This window comes from Vombatus ursinus, unplaced genomic scaffold, assembly GCF_900497805.2.
Source record: "Vombatus ursinus unplaced genomic scaffold, bare-nosed wombat genome assembly UNPS02014818.1, whole genome shotgun sequence".
NCBI classification, from domain to species: Eukaryota; Metazoa; Chordata; class Mammalia; order Diprotodontia; family Vombatidae; genus Vombatus; species Vombatus ursinus.
The window spans coordinates 58,269,636-58,285,742 of NW_020954596.1; the positions used below are offsets into that span (position 1 = coordinate 58,269,636).

At 38.9% G+C, this 16,107-nt stretch overlaps 1 protein-coding gene across 4 annotated transcripts in view; it reads right to left on the reverse strand.

The window, feature by feature from the left end:
* Window positions 1–16,107, reverse strand: part of USP46 (ubiquitin specific peptidase 46) — a 66,781-nt gene that overhangs the window by 41,395 nt on the left and 9,279 nt on the right. For all 4 annotated transcript variants that reach the window (XM_027836545.1, XM_027836543.1, XM_027836544.1 and 1 more), the window contains one exon: window positions 3,343–3,423. In XM_027836545.1, coding sequence (XP_027692346.1) covers window positions 3,343–3,423 — 81 coding nt within the window. Of the gene's footprint in view, window positions 1–3,342; window positions 3,424–16,107 lie in introns of those variants that run through there.

Consider the following 16,107-nt stretch of genomic DNA (forward strand, 5'->3'; position numbering starts at 1 on the left):
AATGACAGTGCTATCTTTGGCTGCATGAATAGCGGGACAGGTTCTAGAAAAAGTATCTCAGCAGTAATCTCTGTTATGGCCAGACCACATCTAAAGAAAAATTACCAACAGGTGCATGGTAAAGAGAAGGGTAATCAGGATAATTAATTTGAAACCATATCGGATAAGGAAACATTGAAGAAACCAGAGACATTTAACCTGGAGAAGATAAAACTTGGGGGTAGGAAAAGAGGGGACATGATAGCCGTCTTTTAACGTTTCAAAGGCTGCCATATGGAAGGGGTTTTAGACAATCTCTATAATGCCAGAGGGTGAAATTAAGATCAATGAGTAGGAGTTACAGAGGAGGTAGAGTTTAGCTGCTGATAAGGAAGAAACTTCTAAATGTAACAGCTGTCCAGAAATCAAAAGGGGTGCTCTAAGCTCTCCCTCAGAGGAGTCATTTCAGCAGAAGTGGAATGCCACTCGCTTGTGAGGGACAGAGGCTCTTGGAGATACAGAGAGATTCAGGTGACATTGACCTTTTGAAGTTCCTAGAGACCATCATAATAACAGAGTTCATAAAAACAAAATAGAACACTAAAAGGAGAAAAATCATTTTAACAAATGCTTTTCTAGCCTTTAACTTTACAAATGAATTAGTTATTGGAGGAGAGGGTCTAGCTTTGGTACAATGCCACACTAGAAAATCTCAAGCCCAGAAAGACCATTCAAATGCTCTTATCTCATAGTTGAAGACTGGTTCTTCAGTTCTCTGCCTGCTAAATTTGAGTTCACTCTAGGCCAAATAGCTTTTATGGTTTACAAAAAACTTCCTATGTATTTTCTCATCTGATCCTCACAACAACCCTGTGAAGTGCGTAGTACAACTGTTGGGTTTGGGGGTTGTTTGTTGTTGTTATTGTTGTTTTTGACCATACCTGTGACTTCATCGGTATTAGAAATTTCCAGTGAAGAAAATTCCTCTGTCATTAAAAGTCAGCACCTGCTGTGCATCCCATAATATTACAGGGTTGGCTAGAACACTAAGAAATTAAGTAACTTGCCCAAAGTCACACAGCCAATTTATCTCACAGGCTGAACTCAAACCAGTCTTCCTGAAAGCAAGTTCTCTGTCTACTATGCCACACTACCTCTCAATAAAAGCATTATAGTCCCTATTTTTACAGATTAGGAAATGGAAGCTGAGAAGTAAAGGGACTTTCCCAAAGTCACAGAGTTTCTAAGTGACAGAATGGGGACTCAAATCCAAGTTCTCTGACTCCAGACCCAGTACCCTATCATGTTTGAAATAGTAAATGATGTACCCTAATTCTCCCTTTAGCTTGTGGCTTATGTTGACCCCAAGAGGAAGACATATATTCTCTCTGACTTATTAGCAATATCAACCCATGAAGATCTCAAGCCCTATAACCTCCCTCCTGCTTCTTACCAGCCTCTTATTATTACACTGTCATGAGAGCCTGAGGTGAGAACCTCACATTATTTCACTAGAACTTGGCCCTTATTCAACAGACAGTGCCTGGGAGAAGGGCTTCGATGGAGAAAGTTTCTGGAATATATTTCCCTTCTCTGTATTTGAATAGTCTTGCCAGTTTTAATAGTGTGTATATATAAAAAGAGAGAGATGGAGGAAAAAAATGGAAAAGATGGAGGGAGAAAGAGAGGGAAGGGAGAAGGGCCGAAAGAGAAGGGAAAGGAGAGGAAGAAAGGGAGAGGGAAAGGGAGGGGAAGGAGGGGACAAGAAGGGAGTAAGAGACGGAGGGGAGAGAGAAAGGGAATGAATTCTTTTGAGAAAGTAGATGGAGCTGTGATATATCACATTAGCTGTGAATACAGAAAAATTAACAAGTCTATGGGGAAAGAAAATAAGCATCAGTTTCCATAATTCTTTCTTCTTCCATTCAATGACCTAAATTTTCATTCCTCCCCACATACCATTAATACATTTCTCTTTGTAAAGGCACTTTACTGACTTCAGTAATGGGTTTCACAGACAAATCTAAGCCAAGGACTAGTGTACAAGAGTCCAAGACATTATATTTAAATGAATGTCCATATTTCACTCACTTCAATGCTTCTGTTGCAACCCATAAATATCACTTCCAGTTCTTTAACTTTCCTTCTCACCTCGCCAGCCTCTCACTATTACCCCTATAAAGAAGACCCAAGGTGGAAGGCACACACCTCCATCACCCACAGGGAGAGGGGCTGTACTCAGAGGGCTTCTGGGTTTCAACTTCCACACTGGAAATGATACATTAGTCCATAGTCACATTATCAGACAGTGCTACCAGAGCAGCTATACAAGAGAGCCAGGTGTTTCTAGGAGAGTGTTTATGCTCCGTTAAGTCCTCCACCCAGAGAGGCAGATCAGGAAGGGAAACTGTAGGTGAGATGGATTGTATTACTTGCTCACTTGGCCGTAGCCAGCTGGTCAGGAAACCAGAGCCTGGTAGATCTTGTTATGCACAAGATTTGCTCTGGGGCAGTTCAAAGAGGATATTACTAGAGCAGAAGTGAAATGGGACCAGGAGTTTACATAGAATATCTAGTCTTGCTCACTACCAGGAGCTGGGATGCCTTTTATGTTCACTCCATTTAGATTAGGAAATCCCATCTGCCTCTCAGGACCCAGTCCAAATGTCACTTTCTCCATAAAGTCTGACTGAATTATCCCCATATCTCTACAGGGCTGGAAATGATATTTGTTTCCTTGTACTTTGCATAATAACTTGGTTGTATTTGCTTTATAGAATTATCTTTTTCTATTTGGTATTATATTTATTACTGTATGTGTCCTTAGTCTCAGTGATCTTACAATCTAGAAAGAGAAATATGTTTTATTTAATCTTCATTTCTCCCTTAGTATCTTGCATAGTGCTTTACATAAAATATAGTACTTAAATATTTGTGGAATTTGAGTTTAATTATGCAAAGAATTCAGTATTAACCTAAGATTTTTATCCATATGATTTAGGAAAAAGGTAAGTTTGCCTGCATAGATTTACCTGAAGTGGCCACAAAAATAAATTTAAATTCATCATTGAATTGTGTAATTGATCCTTAGCCATTGGGAGCTATATAGGTGGGGCTTATCCCATAAGTACAGCCCTAGGAACACAGGAGGAACTAGCTCAGATATAGTAGGTAATGTCTATTTTAAGGCATTTAAAATTGTCTTAAAATAATGGATTGAAGCTGTCCTTACACCTCCAACTTCCTATTTTCTACATTCTACATTTTCTATAGTTACTATTGAAAATCAAGCAATGAAAACAAAATCATGGATTCCATGTGGTAGGATAAACTAGGGCATTTAATGAAAATAATAATACTTACATTGACCAATCCAAAGTAGTGTTCATTGATTGGAAACTGCTCTGGACCAATGTCTTTTTCCAGAGCAGAGGCATTGGTGCCCTGGAGAAAGAAAAGTGATATGTTCAGCTTAATATAAAATAGAAAAGATGAAAAAACAAAAACTTGAAAAAATCAGCTCCCAAAAGAAACATTTTCTTTGGTCAGAGATGTATAGTCTAGTGTGAAGAAAAAGAGGACGCCAAAATGAATTCCAAGCAGCGGGACTTGGCCATCCCATAAGGAACAGAAATAACGGGCAGGCACGGTATTGTCTCCATATCATTGTTTCTCATGCTGTATGATAAGGGGTCAAAAATGAGAAGGAACAACAAATGAAGAGTATCCCTCACATTCAGCAGTCATTCTTTAGTCTTGGCAATAGACTGCTCTTTTCCTTAAACCTTTTGTTCTCACTTTCCATTATGTCCTAAAGGAACTCTAGGAAAGAGGATGTATGAAACAATAAAATAGAAAAATCATGGCCATAAAATTCCCTTTGGAATAAAATGTTGGATTTATATGGGAATAAAAGTCTATCACCCAGAATGGAATATGGGCTATACCACCAATTTCAACTTTCATCAAAAAAAGAGAAAGAAAGAAAAGAAAAACTCACATTAAAAAAAAATGAAGGCAGGTTATGAAAGTTAAAAGAGCAAGTTCATTTTTCTCATTTGATCCTTACAACAACCCTGGGAGGTAAGGTTATTATTATCCCCATTTACAGTTGAGGAAACTGAAGCAGACAGAGATTAAGTGACTTGTCCAGGGTCACATAGGTAATAAATTTCTGAGGTTGGATTTGAGCTCAAGTATTCCTGAGTCTAGGTCCTGTGCTCTACCCAGCATGCCACCTAGCTGGATTAAATAGGGTAACATTTATAAAAGCACTTAGCACAGTTTCTGGCAATTAGCAGGAACTTAATAAACATTTCTTCCTTTCCCTTCCCCCATGGAGAATCTAGACATTCCCAATGGCAACTACTTGATGAGCCAACTACAACAGTCCTACACTTTTGCACAAGAAACAATTATTTCTCCTCCCTGACCTTGGTAAAGCTTCTTCAACAATCAATCTATTGGCATCAAGGAGAAGTGAACCTAAGTTTATGCAACAATGTGAACTTAACAAGGTCAGGAAGAATGGAATCCAAATCAAGTAAATGACCAAGTTCTCTTTGCACACAACTGGCCAGTGACAAAGAAAGACTCAGGAACTCATCCAAGGATATCCCTCCCTTGAGGCCCTGTCCTCAGGATAGCCTGCCTGCCTTCCTTCTGACTTTAGTACTTCAAAAGGCTTAGCTCTTTTAAGCCTTCAGATATCTATGATACTGATATTTTTTAAGGCAAGAATTCTGTCTTTTTAAGAACCGTTTCTGAAAGAAAACAAACACAATATGATGGAACTTCACAAAGACCTGTAAGAGGATATAGAATAAAAGCCTTTTTTTAGGTTTGTTGTTCATTATTGTATTTGTTTCTACCTTGCTCAGTGTTAAAGTTTTTTGAGAGATTGTACTCATTTTATAATCGTCTTTGTTTTGGTTCTTGGATAAGTTTACAATAAAAAATTTGTTTAATCTCGTTTTAGCTTGTATCTTTGCAGCACAAAATTAGCATTTCCTGCCAACAAAGTGAAATTGCTTCTAAAGAGCTGAATGAATGGAGTGAAAATAGGCACAAGTGCTATTGGGGACCCTGAAAAGCTGAAATGCAAAAAACAAGCCACTGTAAAGCAAATAACAACTTGAAGGGATGGAATTTTCCACCCTCATCTAAACTGCCTTTTCCTCTACACTAAATTTGTACACTTTATCTGCTATTTCAATAATACAATTTCTTTACCTGTCATTTAGCAATGAAGTACAGTACAATACTGCTTAAATCTGTTTTGTCTCTAATGATAAATGAACCTATATGCTACCAGTTCCTCTTCTTAAGACAGGTATCTGCAAAAGACATCAAGAGAAATTCAGGTCCCCTAGGACAGGGATTCTTAACCTATTTTGTGTCTTGGACATCTCTGGCAGTCTGGGGATATCTATAGACCTCTTTTCAGAATGTTTTTAAATACATAAAATAAAGGATTACAAAAGGAAACCAATTACATTGAAACACAGTTGTCAAAATATATTTTAAAAACATATGCAGGCACTTATAATCTGTATCAAATTTCTTAACATCTCAGGGAGGGGAAAAGAGAAGGAGGGAGAGAATTTGGAACACAAAATTTTTAAAAACGTATGTTAAAGAGGCAGCTAGGTAACACAGTGGATACAGCAACAGCCCTAGGGTCAGGAGGACCTGAGTTCAAATCCAGCCTCAGGCACTTACTAGCTGTGTGATCATGAGCATGTCACTTAACCCCCACTGCCTCAAAAAAAAAAAAAAAAAACATTGAAAACTACTTTTACATGTAATTGGGGAAAAATACTATTCATAAAGTTTAAAAAAAATGCAAGGACCTCAGATTAAAAATCCTTGCCCTAAGAGAGCAAAATGAGTATTTGTTCACTATGATTTCAATCTTTTAACTCCATTTCAGCCTGATGCAATGAAGGAAAGGCCTTGGAGACTAGAAGCCCTAACGTCAAGTACTGCTTCTAGCTGTGTCACCTCCACAAAACACTTAACATCCCCAGCAACATTCTAGGCCTCTAAATTGCTGATGATCTGCTCTGATCAGCATTGGTAATGGCATGAAATCACAGGTCAAAAAATAAGAACTTCAAATAAAGAAAAAAACATTTATCAAGCACCTACCATGCTCAAGGCCCTCTGGGATTTTACAAATGCAAAGACAAAAAAGCAGATCCCCAGACAAAAAAAAGCCCCCCCCCAATACCTCTGCTTTTGAATCCCTAACTTCCTTCTAGGCTCATCTATTAAACTCTTCCTGTAAGAAGACTTTCCTAATGACCCCAGTTATTAGTGCCCTTCCCTTCTAGAAATTATTTTGAATTTACTTTTTATATACTTTGTAATTGCTTATCTGAGTACATACTGCATTCCCCTGGTAGAATGAAAGCTTCTTGAGGTCAGGGACTATTTGATTTTTTTTCCTTGGTGTCCCCAGGGCCCTGCATAGAATAGATATTTAATAAGTGTTGGTTAAATAGAATTATTGCGCAGGTATGGGTTCCACTTTGTGATTCTCAATCTGTTTTTGCAGGATACACATGACTAACATTAAATCATAATGCACAACATGTTTCTCCCTGAGACAGAAATGTTCTCAACCCCAGAAATGTAAAAATAAACAAAAAACCCCCCAAAACAAAAACAAACTCCACCCAAAAAAATGATCCTCCTAAGATTACTTCCCTCTTGTTTAATCACCTAAGAAACATGTTATTTGAAAATTCCTGGTCCTAATGAAAAAAGAAAAAAAAAAAAAAAAGGACCGTGCATAGGTCTTACTGAAAAAAATATCCTGAGCCCATCCCCCATGAGCAGCAGTTGTATTTGGGGTGAAGTCACACTCATACACAAGAACTAGGGCAATAAAATGGATTAACAGTGAAATGGGCTATACTTCTCATCCTTTACTTTCTGGGTTCATCATTCCAAGGACACTACAGTAAAGTCTTTCTGATCTGAGCCCCGAATTCTAACCCACTCTGCCACCTAGCTGCCCTTTTGGGGGAAAAGACAGCACTGTTGGTCAAAGACTATGCAGAGTTTAGTGACCCTAGGGGCAGAACTACAAACTGTAATAGCCTCCTGACAGTCTCTCCCTGCTCCAATCTGTCTTCCTTATAGCCACCAGCGATTTTCTGAAAACACAAATCTGATCTATGCGTCAAGCCCCTACTCAAACCCCAGTGGCTTCCTATTCCCTCAAGAATCTACAAATACAAACTCCTCTGTTCGGCATTTAAAGCTCTTCGGATCTTGGACTCCTTCCTTCTCTTTCTACTTTGCTTACACATTATTCCCCTACCTACGTCAGATCTATAAGCTACTTGCTATTCCTCACACTCCATCTCTACCTGCCTATGCACCAGCAGCCCCCCCCAATGCCTAGAATGTTCTCCCTCCCCACCTCTACCTCTTGAAGTGCTTGGTTCCCTTCAAGACTCCAATCAAATGCCACCTTCTAGAGAAGGATCCGTTCCCGATACCCCCAACTCCTGGTATCTTCCCTCTAAAGCAATCTTCCACCTACTCTGTGTGTATCTTGCATATGCTCTTTAACGTGGATGTTGTCTCCCCCATTAAAATGTAAGTTCCTCTGATGCTAAGTGAAGAGAGCAGAATCAGGAGAAAACTGCACACAATAACAGCAACATTGTACGAAGACCAACTTTGATAGACTTAGCTCCTCTCAGTAATGCAATGATCTACGACAATTTCAAAAGACTAAAGGCTGAAAATTCTATCCACATCCAGAGAAAGAACTATGGAGTCTGAATGCAGATTGAAGCATGCCATTTGCTCTTTTTTTTTTTTTTCCTTTCTTGTGGTTATTCCCTTTGGTTCTGATTCTTCTTTACATATGACTAATGTGAAAATATGTTTAATATGATTGTACATGTAGAGCCTATATCAGATTACATGCCATCTTGGGGAGGGGGAAGGGAAGAAAGGGGGGAGAAATTTAGAATTCCAAATCTTATAAAAGTGAATGTTGAAAATTAAATATTTTTTTTTAAAAAAAATATAAGTTCCTGAGGGCAGGACTATTTTTGTTTTTGCTTCCTGCCCCTGCCCCTGCCCCCAACCCCACCCCAGGCATGGATAGAGAAAGAAGGCTTAAAGGGACTTGTACTTCAAATATTTGAGGAAGTGGTACTACAAAAAAAAGAATTGGACTTATTCTGCTTAGCCTTAAAGGGCAGAACCAATAGTAATGGGGAGAAGGTGAAGAGAGGCAGATTTAGGCTTGTTTACAAGAAAAAAAGTCCAAATAGTTAAGAGTTATTCACAAGTAGAATAGGCTGCCACAGAGATAGTGGGTTCCCCTTTCCCGGAGGTCTTCAAACAATGGTTGGATGACCCATTTGTTGAAGAAATATAGCTTTCAAAACTCCATGGGAGACTCTATTTAACACAGTATGCCTTTGTGAAGGGACAAGTAGGAGCCAGAGCTTGGGAAGAGTCCTTCTTTTTCCTTCCTGCTTCAAGAAAAGACACGTGATTCCAAACCCTGGGGGGGGGGGGGGGGGGGGGGGGGGGGAAGGTGGGAGGGGAGAAGAACCAGAGAAAAAGAGAACAGATTTGGGGGAAACAGGCATGTTGGGGGACCAGCTGTCTTCCCAAAGCCTGTTCTACTTCTTTACAGGGTCCTTCCCCAATAGGGTCTAGAACCACTTGTGTCCTCCCTCAAAGCAGGAAGAAGAAAGATTCTCCTCCCCAACCCCACCCTTTGCATAGGCATGCAGTGTTGAGCAATCCTTCTGTCCACCAATGTGGAATCTTACCACAACAGCAGCTCACAAAACCCAGGTTATGTCCCCTACTCTCCTTTAGACAGGTAACAAAGTCTCCTCCTCCAGCTGAATTTAAATGACCCATTTGGACATATACATGGACAACACACACGTTACATGGAAAATGTTTGTCAGAAGAGTCTGGTTTTATACATATGGATAGGATTAGGCAGCCTCAAGTCCTCTTCAACTCTGATATTGCATGAAACTTAGTAGATGAGTTTGGCAGCCTAACAGCTAAGTAAGGCACTATCCTGGGGATCAGGAAATGCGGCTCCCTGAGAAGAGGTTTGGGAACATAATTTGCTTCATGGTAATTCTGGAAGAGACAGTTAGGCAAGAAGGACAGACTCATGAATGAGAATACGAGAAAAAGCATTTATTAAGTGCTTACCGTGTGCCAGGCACTATGCTGAGCTGTTTCTCAGTCGTGTCCGATTCTTCATGACCCCATTTTGGGGTTTTCTTGGCAAATACTGGAGTGGTTTGCCATTTCCTTTTCTAGTTCATTTTACGATGAGGAAACTGAGGCAAACAGGGCTAAGTGACTTGCCCTGGATCACATAACTAGTAAGTGTCTGAGACCAGATTTGAACTCATGAAGTCAGGAAGACTTCAGGGCTGGCACTGTACCCACTGCACCACCTAGCTGTCCCTCTGTGCTGGGTATTGGATATACAAATGCAAAAAGAGAGCTCCTACCCAATAGAGAAAAATAAGACACATAGACGGGCAGAGGGCAGGGAATGCGTGAGGGTAGAAAAAGGGGACAGATCCATATAGATGGTGCTTGAGCTGAGACCAGGAATTGCAACAGGAAGAAGTTGGGAAAGAGTAAATTCCACCCATTGAAGACATGAGTACAAAGAGATGGGAGAGGAAGCATTTGTTCGGAATAACAAATAGGCCAATATGACTGTACTGTACCATGTAGAGGAGAATAATGGCTATAAGAAGACTGAACAGATAAGAAGGGACCCGACTTTGAAGAGCTTTACATGCTGAACAGAGGAGTTTGTATTTGATTCCAGATATAATAGAAACCATTGGATTTTATTGTTAGAGAGGGGAGAGGTGGACATGGTCAGGCCTATCTGGCAGTCATGTGGAGAATGGATTGGAGTGAAGAGAAGTTTGAGGTAAGGAGAGGAAACAAAAACCCACCAAAATAGTCGAGGTGAAAGGTGATACAGACCTAACTAGGGTCATGGCTACGTAAATGAACTGAGGGATGCCGTGGAAATGGAGATGACAAGATTTGACAAATGACTACTAGATATGTAGGATGAATAAGAATATGGAGACAAGGATGGACAAGAAGGTTTTGAAAATAGGTGACTGGGAGGAGAGGGGTATCCCCAACAGTAAGAGAGGGATCAAGAGAGTTCAAGAGAGGGATAAGTCTAGAAGGAAAGACATTGAGTTCTGTTCTGAACATGTTGAGTTGGAGATGATTACGGAAAACCAATCTGGAATGTCCAACAGTCAGTGGGACTGGTGCTCAGAAGAGAAAGGATAATGGGTGTGTGTGTGTGTGTGTGTGTGTATGTGTGTGTGTGTGTGTGTAGAGAGAGGGAAAGGGAAGGAGGGAGAAGAAGAGGGAAAGGGAGAGGTAGAGGGAGAGAAAGAAAGTATCAATAGGGCAATTGATTGACACATCCCTTCTAGGAGGGGTAGTGTTATTGATTATTGTTCAAAGAAAAAGACATGGAGGGGGAGGGAGTGATATGTGAGTAGTAGCATGACAGGAAGATGATCAGAGTACAGTGTGGTGGGTTTGGAGCCAACTAGATAGAGTGAAGCCTCAGCAATCAGGAGATTTGGATAGAATTCCCTAGCGTAAGAGCTGGAAGACTTGGTCAGTAGATTTTCTTTCATATTTAAATATATATCTATATTTTTCTTTTTAAGTTCAGTCTGTCAGTAAACATTAAGTGCTTACTGTAATCTATGATATCATGGGCCCTTAGGGAACTGAGAAGAGGAAACATTAATGAAGAAGATGGAAGAGTGGTTAAAGAAACAGAACAGGAAAGTGTGATGTTTCTGAAGCCACAGGAAGAGTAAGTACCCAAAAGGAGGGTGTTCGCTAACTGTGTCAAAAGAAAAGCTACGAAGAACAAGTACTGGTGATTAGGAGTTCAGTGGTGACTTTCAAGAGAATGTTTTCAGTACAGTGATGAGGTTGAAAACTACTTTTCAAGGTATTAAAGAGAAGATTTGTGGTAAGGAAATGGAGACATTGACTGATGGAATGTAATGGAAAATTATAATAAAATTTAATAATAAAACTGCCTCTTTTTGTAGCCCCAGTACTTAGCACAATGCCTGGATTATAGTAAGCACTTAATGTTTACTGATAGACTGAACTTAAAAAGAAAAATACAGATATATATTTAAATATGAAAGAAAATTATTCAAAATAATGCAAAGTGAAAAAAGCAGAGCCAGAATATTGGGATACATATTAGCCATAATTATATTTTTGTTTTGAGTTGGACCTATGATTTCATGAAATCATACAGGGAACTCCCAGTGAAGAAATTCCTTCTACTGATTAAACTCTATTTGTTCTGAAACTTTTCATTTTGACAGTGACTTGCCCAAGATCACCCAGCTATGATTATATAATTTTTTTAATCCACAAATTTAACATGAACAAAATTTTATATCCACAAATATGGACAGAGATAATAAAATGGAGCAGAGGGGAAAGGAATAATTGTTAAATTATTATAGATATATACAGCTCTTCTGAAGCTTAATTAATTACACATGAGGTCTAATTGACTTTCCATCATATAAAAGTTAATCTCACACAAAAAAACTTGTTATTGTATAAAAGTTAGTTTCACACAAAAAAGTTACTTTAAAAAAATTAAGGCATTTACCTCTTCTTATTCTACTTGTTTGACACTCTTGATTCAGGCATTTTCTGAGGAAAGAGAACCCAAAGTAGCTTACATATTTGAATAAAAAAGGATTCAAAGAAAAACCACACTGCAAATAGATGTGTCTAAAACCCCAGAAAAATCTATATGTTATGCACCCTTTCAGAAAGGTAGAGACAAAGGGTCAACTAGTTTAGGATCAATCCCAAGAGCTATTAAGTGAAATGCAGAATTTGATCATTTAATTATTTAATTTTTTCACTTAAAAAAATGTTTTCTCTTCCTTCTACCTCTCCCCTCTATTAGGGGAAGAAAAAAAACCTCCACCTTGTAACAAATATGCATAGTCAAACAAAACGAATTCCCTCATTGGTCTCTATTACTTTTCAAAAAAAGATTGAGGAATGAAAAGAATGGAGGTGAAGGGAGAAAAGTCTCAACCACGTAACCACAGCCATAAGTAGGCCAAGGCAACTAGGCTCAGCTCCAACACTGAAAGTGCCGATCCATTCCGAAAGTATTTCCCTTCCACTACATATCCCCCACATACATTTATCCCAGGTTACTTTCTCTAGCCCCACTCACCCCCTTCCCCTACATGCACAAAAGCTCTGCATATAACTTAGAAACTAATGGAAGAAATAGAGAGTTATTGGAATAAGAGCATCTGGGATGATCTTTTCAGTTGAGAGTTTCAATAATTCTAAAGTGATAAATTTTGGGATAATGTACAAAAAGCTGGGCAAATGTTAAAGATAGTATTCCTGAACATATGCAGTTTAACCATCTACCACATTAACACATTCAGATCTCACTCTTATTGTAAACAACTATGAAGATAAAACAATGTGTGGTGTATAAATTTTCACAGGATATTAGTCATTTTGAAAGAAGTAGAACCAAAAAGGTTATAAGCAAGGTTTGTTGAGTCATTTTCCACTCATGTATGACTCTTCTTGATCCCATTTGGGGTTTTCTTGGCAGAGATACTGGCGTGGTTTGCCATTTCCTTCTCCAGCTCATTTTACAGATGAGGAAACTGAGGCAAACATGGTTAAGTGACTTGCTGAGGATCACACAACTAGTAAATGTCTGAGGCTGGATTTGAACTCAGGGAATTCAGGTTTCCCTAACTACAGGGCTGGTGCTTGTAGGCAATACAAGGAAAAGAATGTCACTATCATTCACTTTAATCTGGTTAGAGGCTAGGATCTAGGAAAATGTTAAAATGAAATCCTGTACCAAAATAATTTGATTATTGAATTATCCTCAGGAAAAAGATCTGACTACATGAATTTTTAAATTCTCTCTGTAACCTTACTCTTCGGTACTTATTAAGAAAGCAAATGAGAAAGAACACAGGAATATACCTATATGCAATATCATTTACAATTACACAAACTAAGGGCTACACTTGAAATGTTATTAATTCCTGGTAATAGCCCCATGTTTAACAGAGGAAAAATTTTAAAGATACACGTAGGGCATTGTGTTTTAACACTGTTCTATGGTATTCTTGTTTCTAACTCTACTTATCTGCCAACAGTCATCACTGAAGGCTAGAAATAAATAGGGTAAAAGTTGAGGGTATTGGGCTCTATTACCACTTTGCCTTAGCTTTTAAGAAAAAGTAAACAGTTTTAAAAGGTACTTTTTAAAGTAGCCTTTCATAATAGATAGAATATTAAATTTGTGGTTGGTAAGATCTAGGTTCAAATCCCATTCTGACACTTATTTGTGTGTGACCCTGGCCACTGGCCCTCCTAGTGCGTCAAACACCACCTTAGGATTTATCTTCTAAGTCACAGATGGGTTGGTATTCCCTACAATGGCACAATCACAGATCCTCCATGAATTCAGTATCAATCATCTTCATATCTCACTATTTAATTTTACCTCCACAATACACTTGTAACACAAGTAGAGGCACGAATTATTTATTCCTATTGTATAGATGAAGAACCTGAAACCCAGAGATGGTAAGTCATTTGCTTAAAGTAACACTGCCAATTGGTGGTAAAACCCAAACCACAGCCTTGAGTCCCAGCCCATCACTCTTTGCCCTGCATCATGGTCTTTCTAGGCTATAACACGGAACCAATTCATGCAAATGCAGGCTAATGGTACTTTGACCCTCTACCATAATACTTCCAAATCTTAATTATCTGTGGATAAGAAAAATAGCAAATGTTGGGGATATTCACTGACCCAACTTCTTGTAGTAATGGTCTCTACTTCATGCACCTGAGCTACAAGATCTCGGGCCAAAGAAAGATGGCCCCAGGACATGAGATACGGTAGAATAACCTGAGATCAGGCTGGAACGTGGAGAAAACAGAACTACAATACGCCTAGAGGTTTTGGTCAGCAAATCTAACTAGGGTCAGAAGCCAAGCTCTGAAAATGCATTCCTTGGAGGCACAGGTAAAAACAATCATTAGAAACAGCCATTAACTTAAAAGTGGAATGGCAAAAAGTGTGCTTCCCACTTTGCTCTTTTCCACTACATTCTATTTGTTATTTAGCAATAACTCTTTAATCCTTAGTTAAGATTTGGCTAATTTCCTTCAAAGCAGAATTAATTATGTTTATTTTACTGAAAAACCTAAAATGTTTTGGGCAGTGGTCACAGGAAACAGGATAACAGAGCAAATCTCAGACCCCTCCCTGGCTCCCTAAATGACAAAACTGATTGGCTGTCTTTGCTTAATCCCCTCATACCTAACTCACTCCCTGCAGTGATTGTATCTGAATTATTTTGAGGAATGAAGAAAAGATCATACATGTAGAGCTAGAAGGGACCCTTGCAGTTACCTGCTAAAACCAACCCCTTTCATTTACAGATGAGTACATTAGAACTCCAGAGGTGAATCAATTCACCCAAGGTCATACAAGTTGTGTTAAAATGGCAGGATTTGAACCAGCTCCTAGGATTTCAAATCCAGCCTTCTTTCTACTTCACCATGCTGCCTCTCTCTCTGGGTCAGAGATTCCACAAATAAACAGCGTATCACTGGAGAGATTTTTCATTTCAAGTAACCCAAGTCATTCACTCTTGCCCCAAACCCCCAAAAGTAAAGAACAGAGAAATGAAAGTCTCTCTCCCTCCCCTCCCCTTTCCAAAATTATTTCTCTATTTTCCTTCAGGTAAACAGCTAAACATTTCATCTGATCTATGTACTTCCCTGGCTAGGATCACTTAGCCCCCTGCACCAAAAGACTAATTTCTAAACTAAGCAAATTTAAATGTTTTTGGCTACATGATGTACGGTCATTACTAGAAAAAGGAGAAGTGTATCATGTCTTGAAGGGTTATTGGAAGTTTTTTTGCAAACACATCCACAGTTACATTTTTCATCTACATTTCGGTCTGAATTTGGAGATTGATTTTCCTTTTCTCTTCCAATTCTTCTTCTTTAAAAGTTCTCTCTTTACTTAGAATACATTTCTACACTAGCAGGCACAGTCATCAAACATTCTTACAAACCCAATATCCCCTTATCAAGTTACTGTTTTCAAACCAGTATCCTTCAAAATTCAACACTGCCTCCAAAAACTGAATCCACACAAATTTTAGGACACAAGACCCTAACTACTAACACTGGGAAAGGACAATGTCATTCAGCAGGACCACCTTGATTAAATGGCTTTTGATTCTTTGAGTAATTATTTAGGATCCTCAGAAGTAACTGAGTTAATCAAATCAAACACAGCCATCTTTCTGTTCCACATGGCCATAGAGGACTGAGCTCTCAACTGGGGTTATAAGACTTTCCATTATCGTAAGATCATAGATATATACAGAGAAGGGACCTTATAAGTCATCAAGTCTAACTCTGTCATTTTACAGTTGGAAGATCTTCATTTGTAAAACGTGATTCAAACATATCTGGATCTACAGATAGATATCCAGGGATCTGAGAACTTGGACGAGAATAAAGTTCTTTTTGCTGTTGTTCGACTCTTCATGACCCCATTTGGGGTTTTCTTGGCAAAGATACTTAAGTGGTTTGACTTTTCCTTCTCCAGCTCATTTAGCAGATGAGGAAACTGAGGCAAATAGAGTTAAGTAATTTGCCCAGGGTCACTTAGCTACTAAATAAGTGTCTGAAGCCACATTTGAAGTCAGGTCTTCCTGACTCCAGACCCACAGCTCTATTCACCTATGGATGCCCACCAGGGCACCACCACCTGTGGATTCTATTTTATACATCTGAACATTTAAAAACATTATCCTGAGAAGTGGTCTATAGGCTTTACCAGATTGCCAAAGGTTCATCACACACACACAAATGTAAAAACAAAACCAACAAACAAAAAACCGATCCAGTTTACCCCTCTCATTCTAGACAAGAGGAAACGAGAGCTGAAGAGGTAAAGTGACTAGCTCACTAATATCCACTCACCACCAATATTTT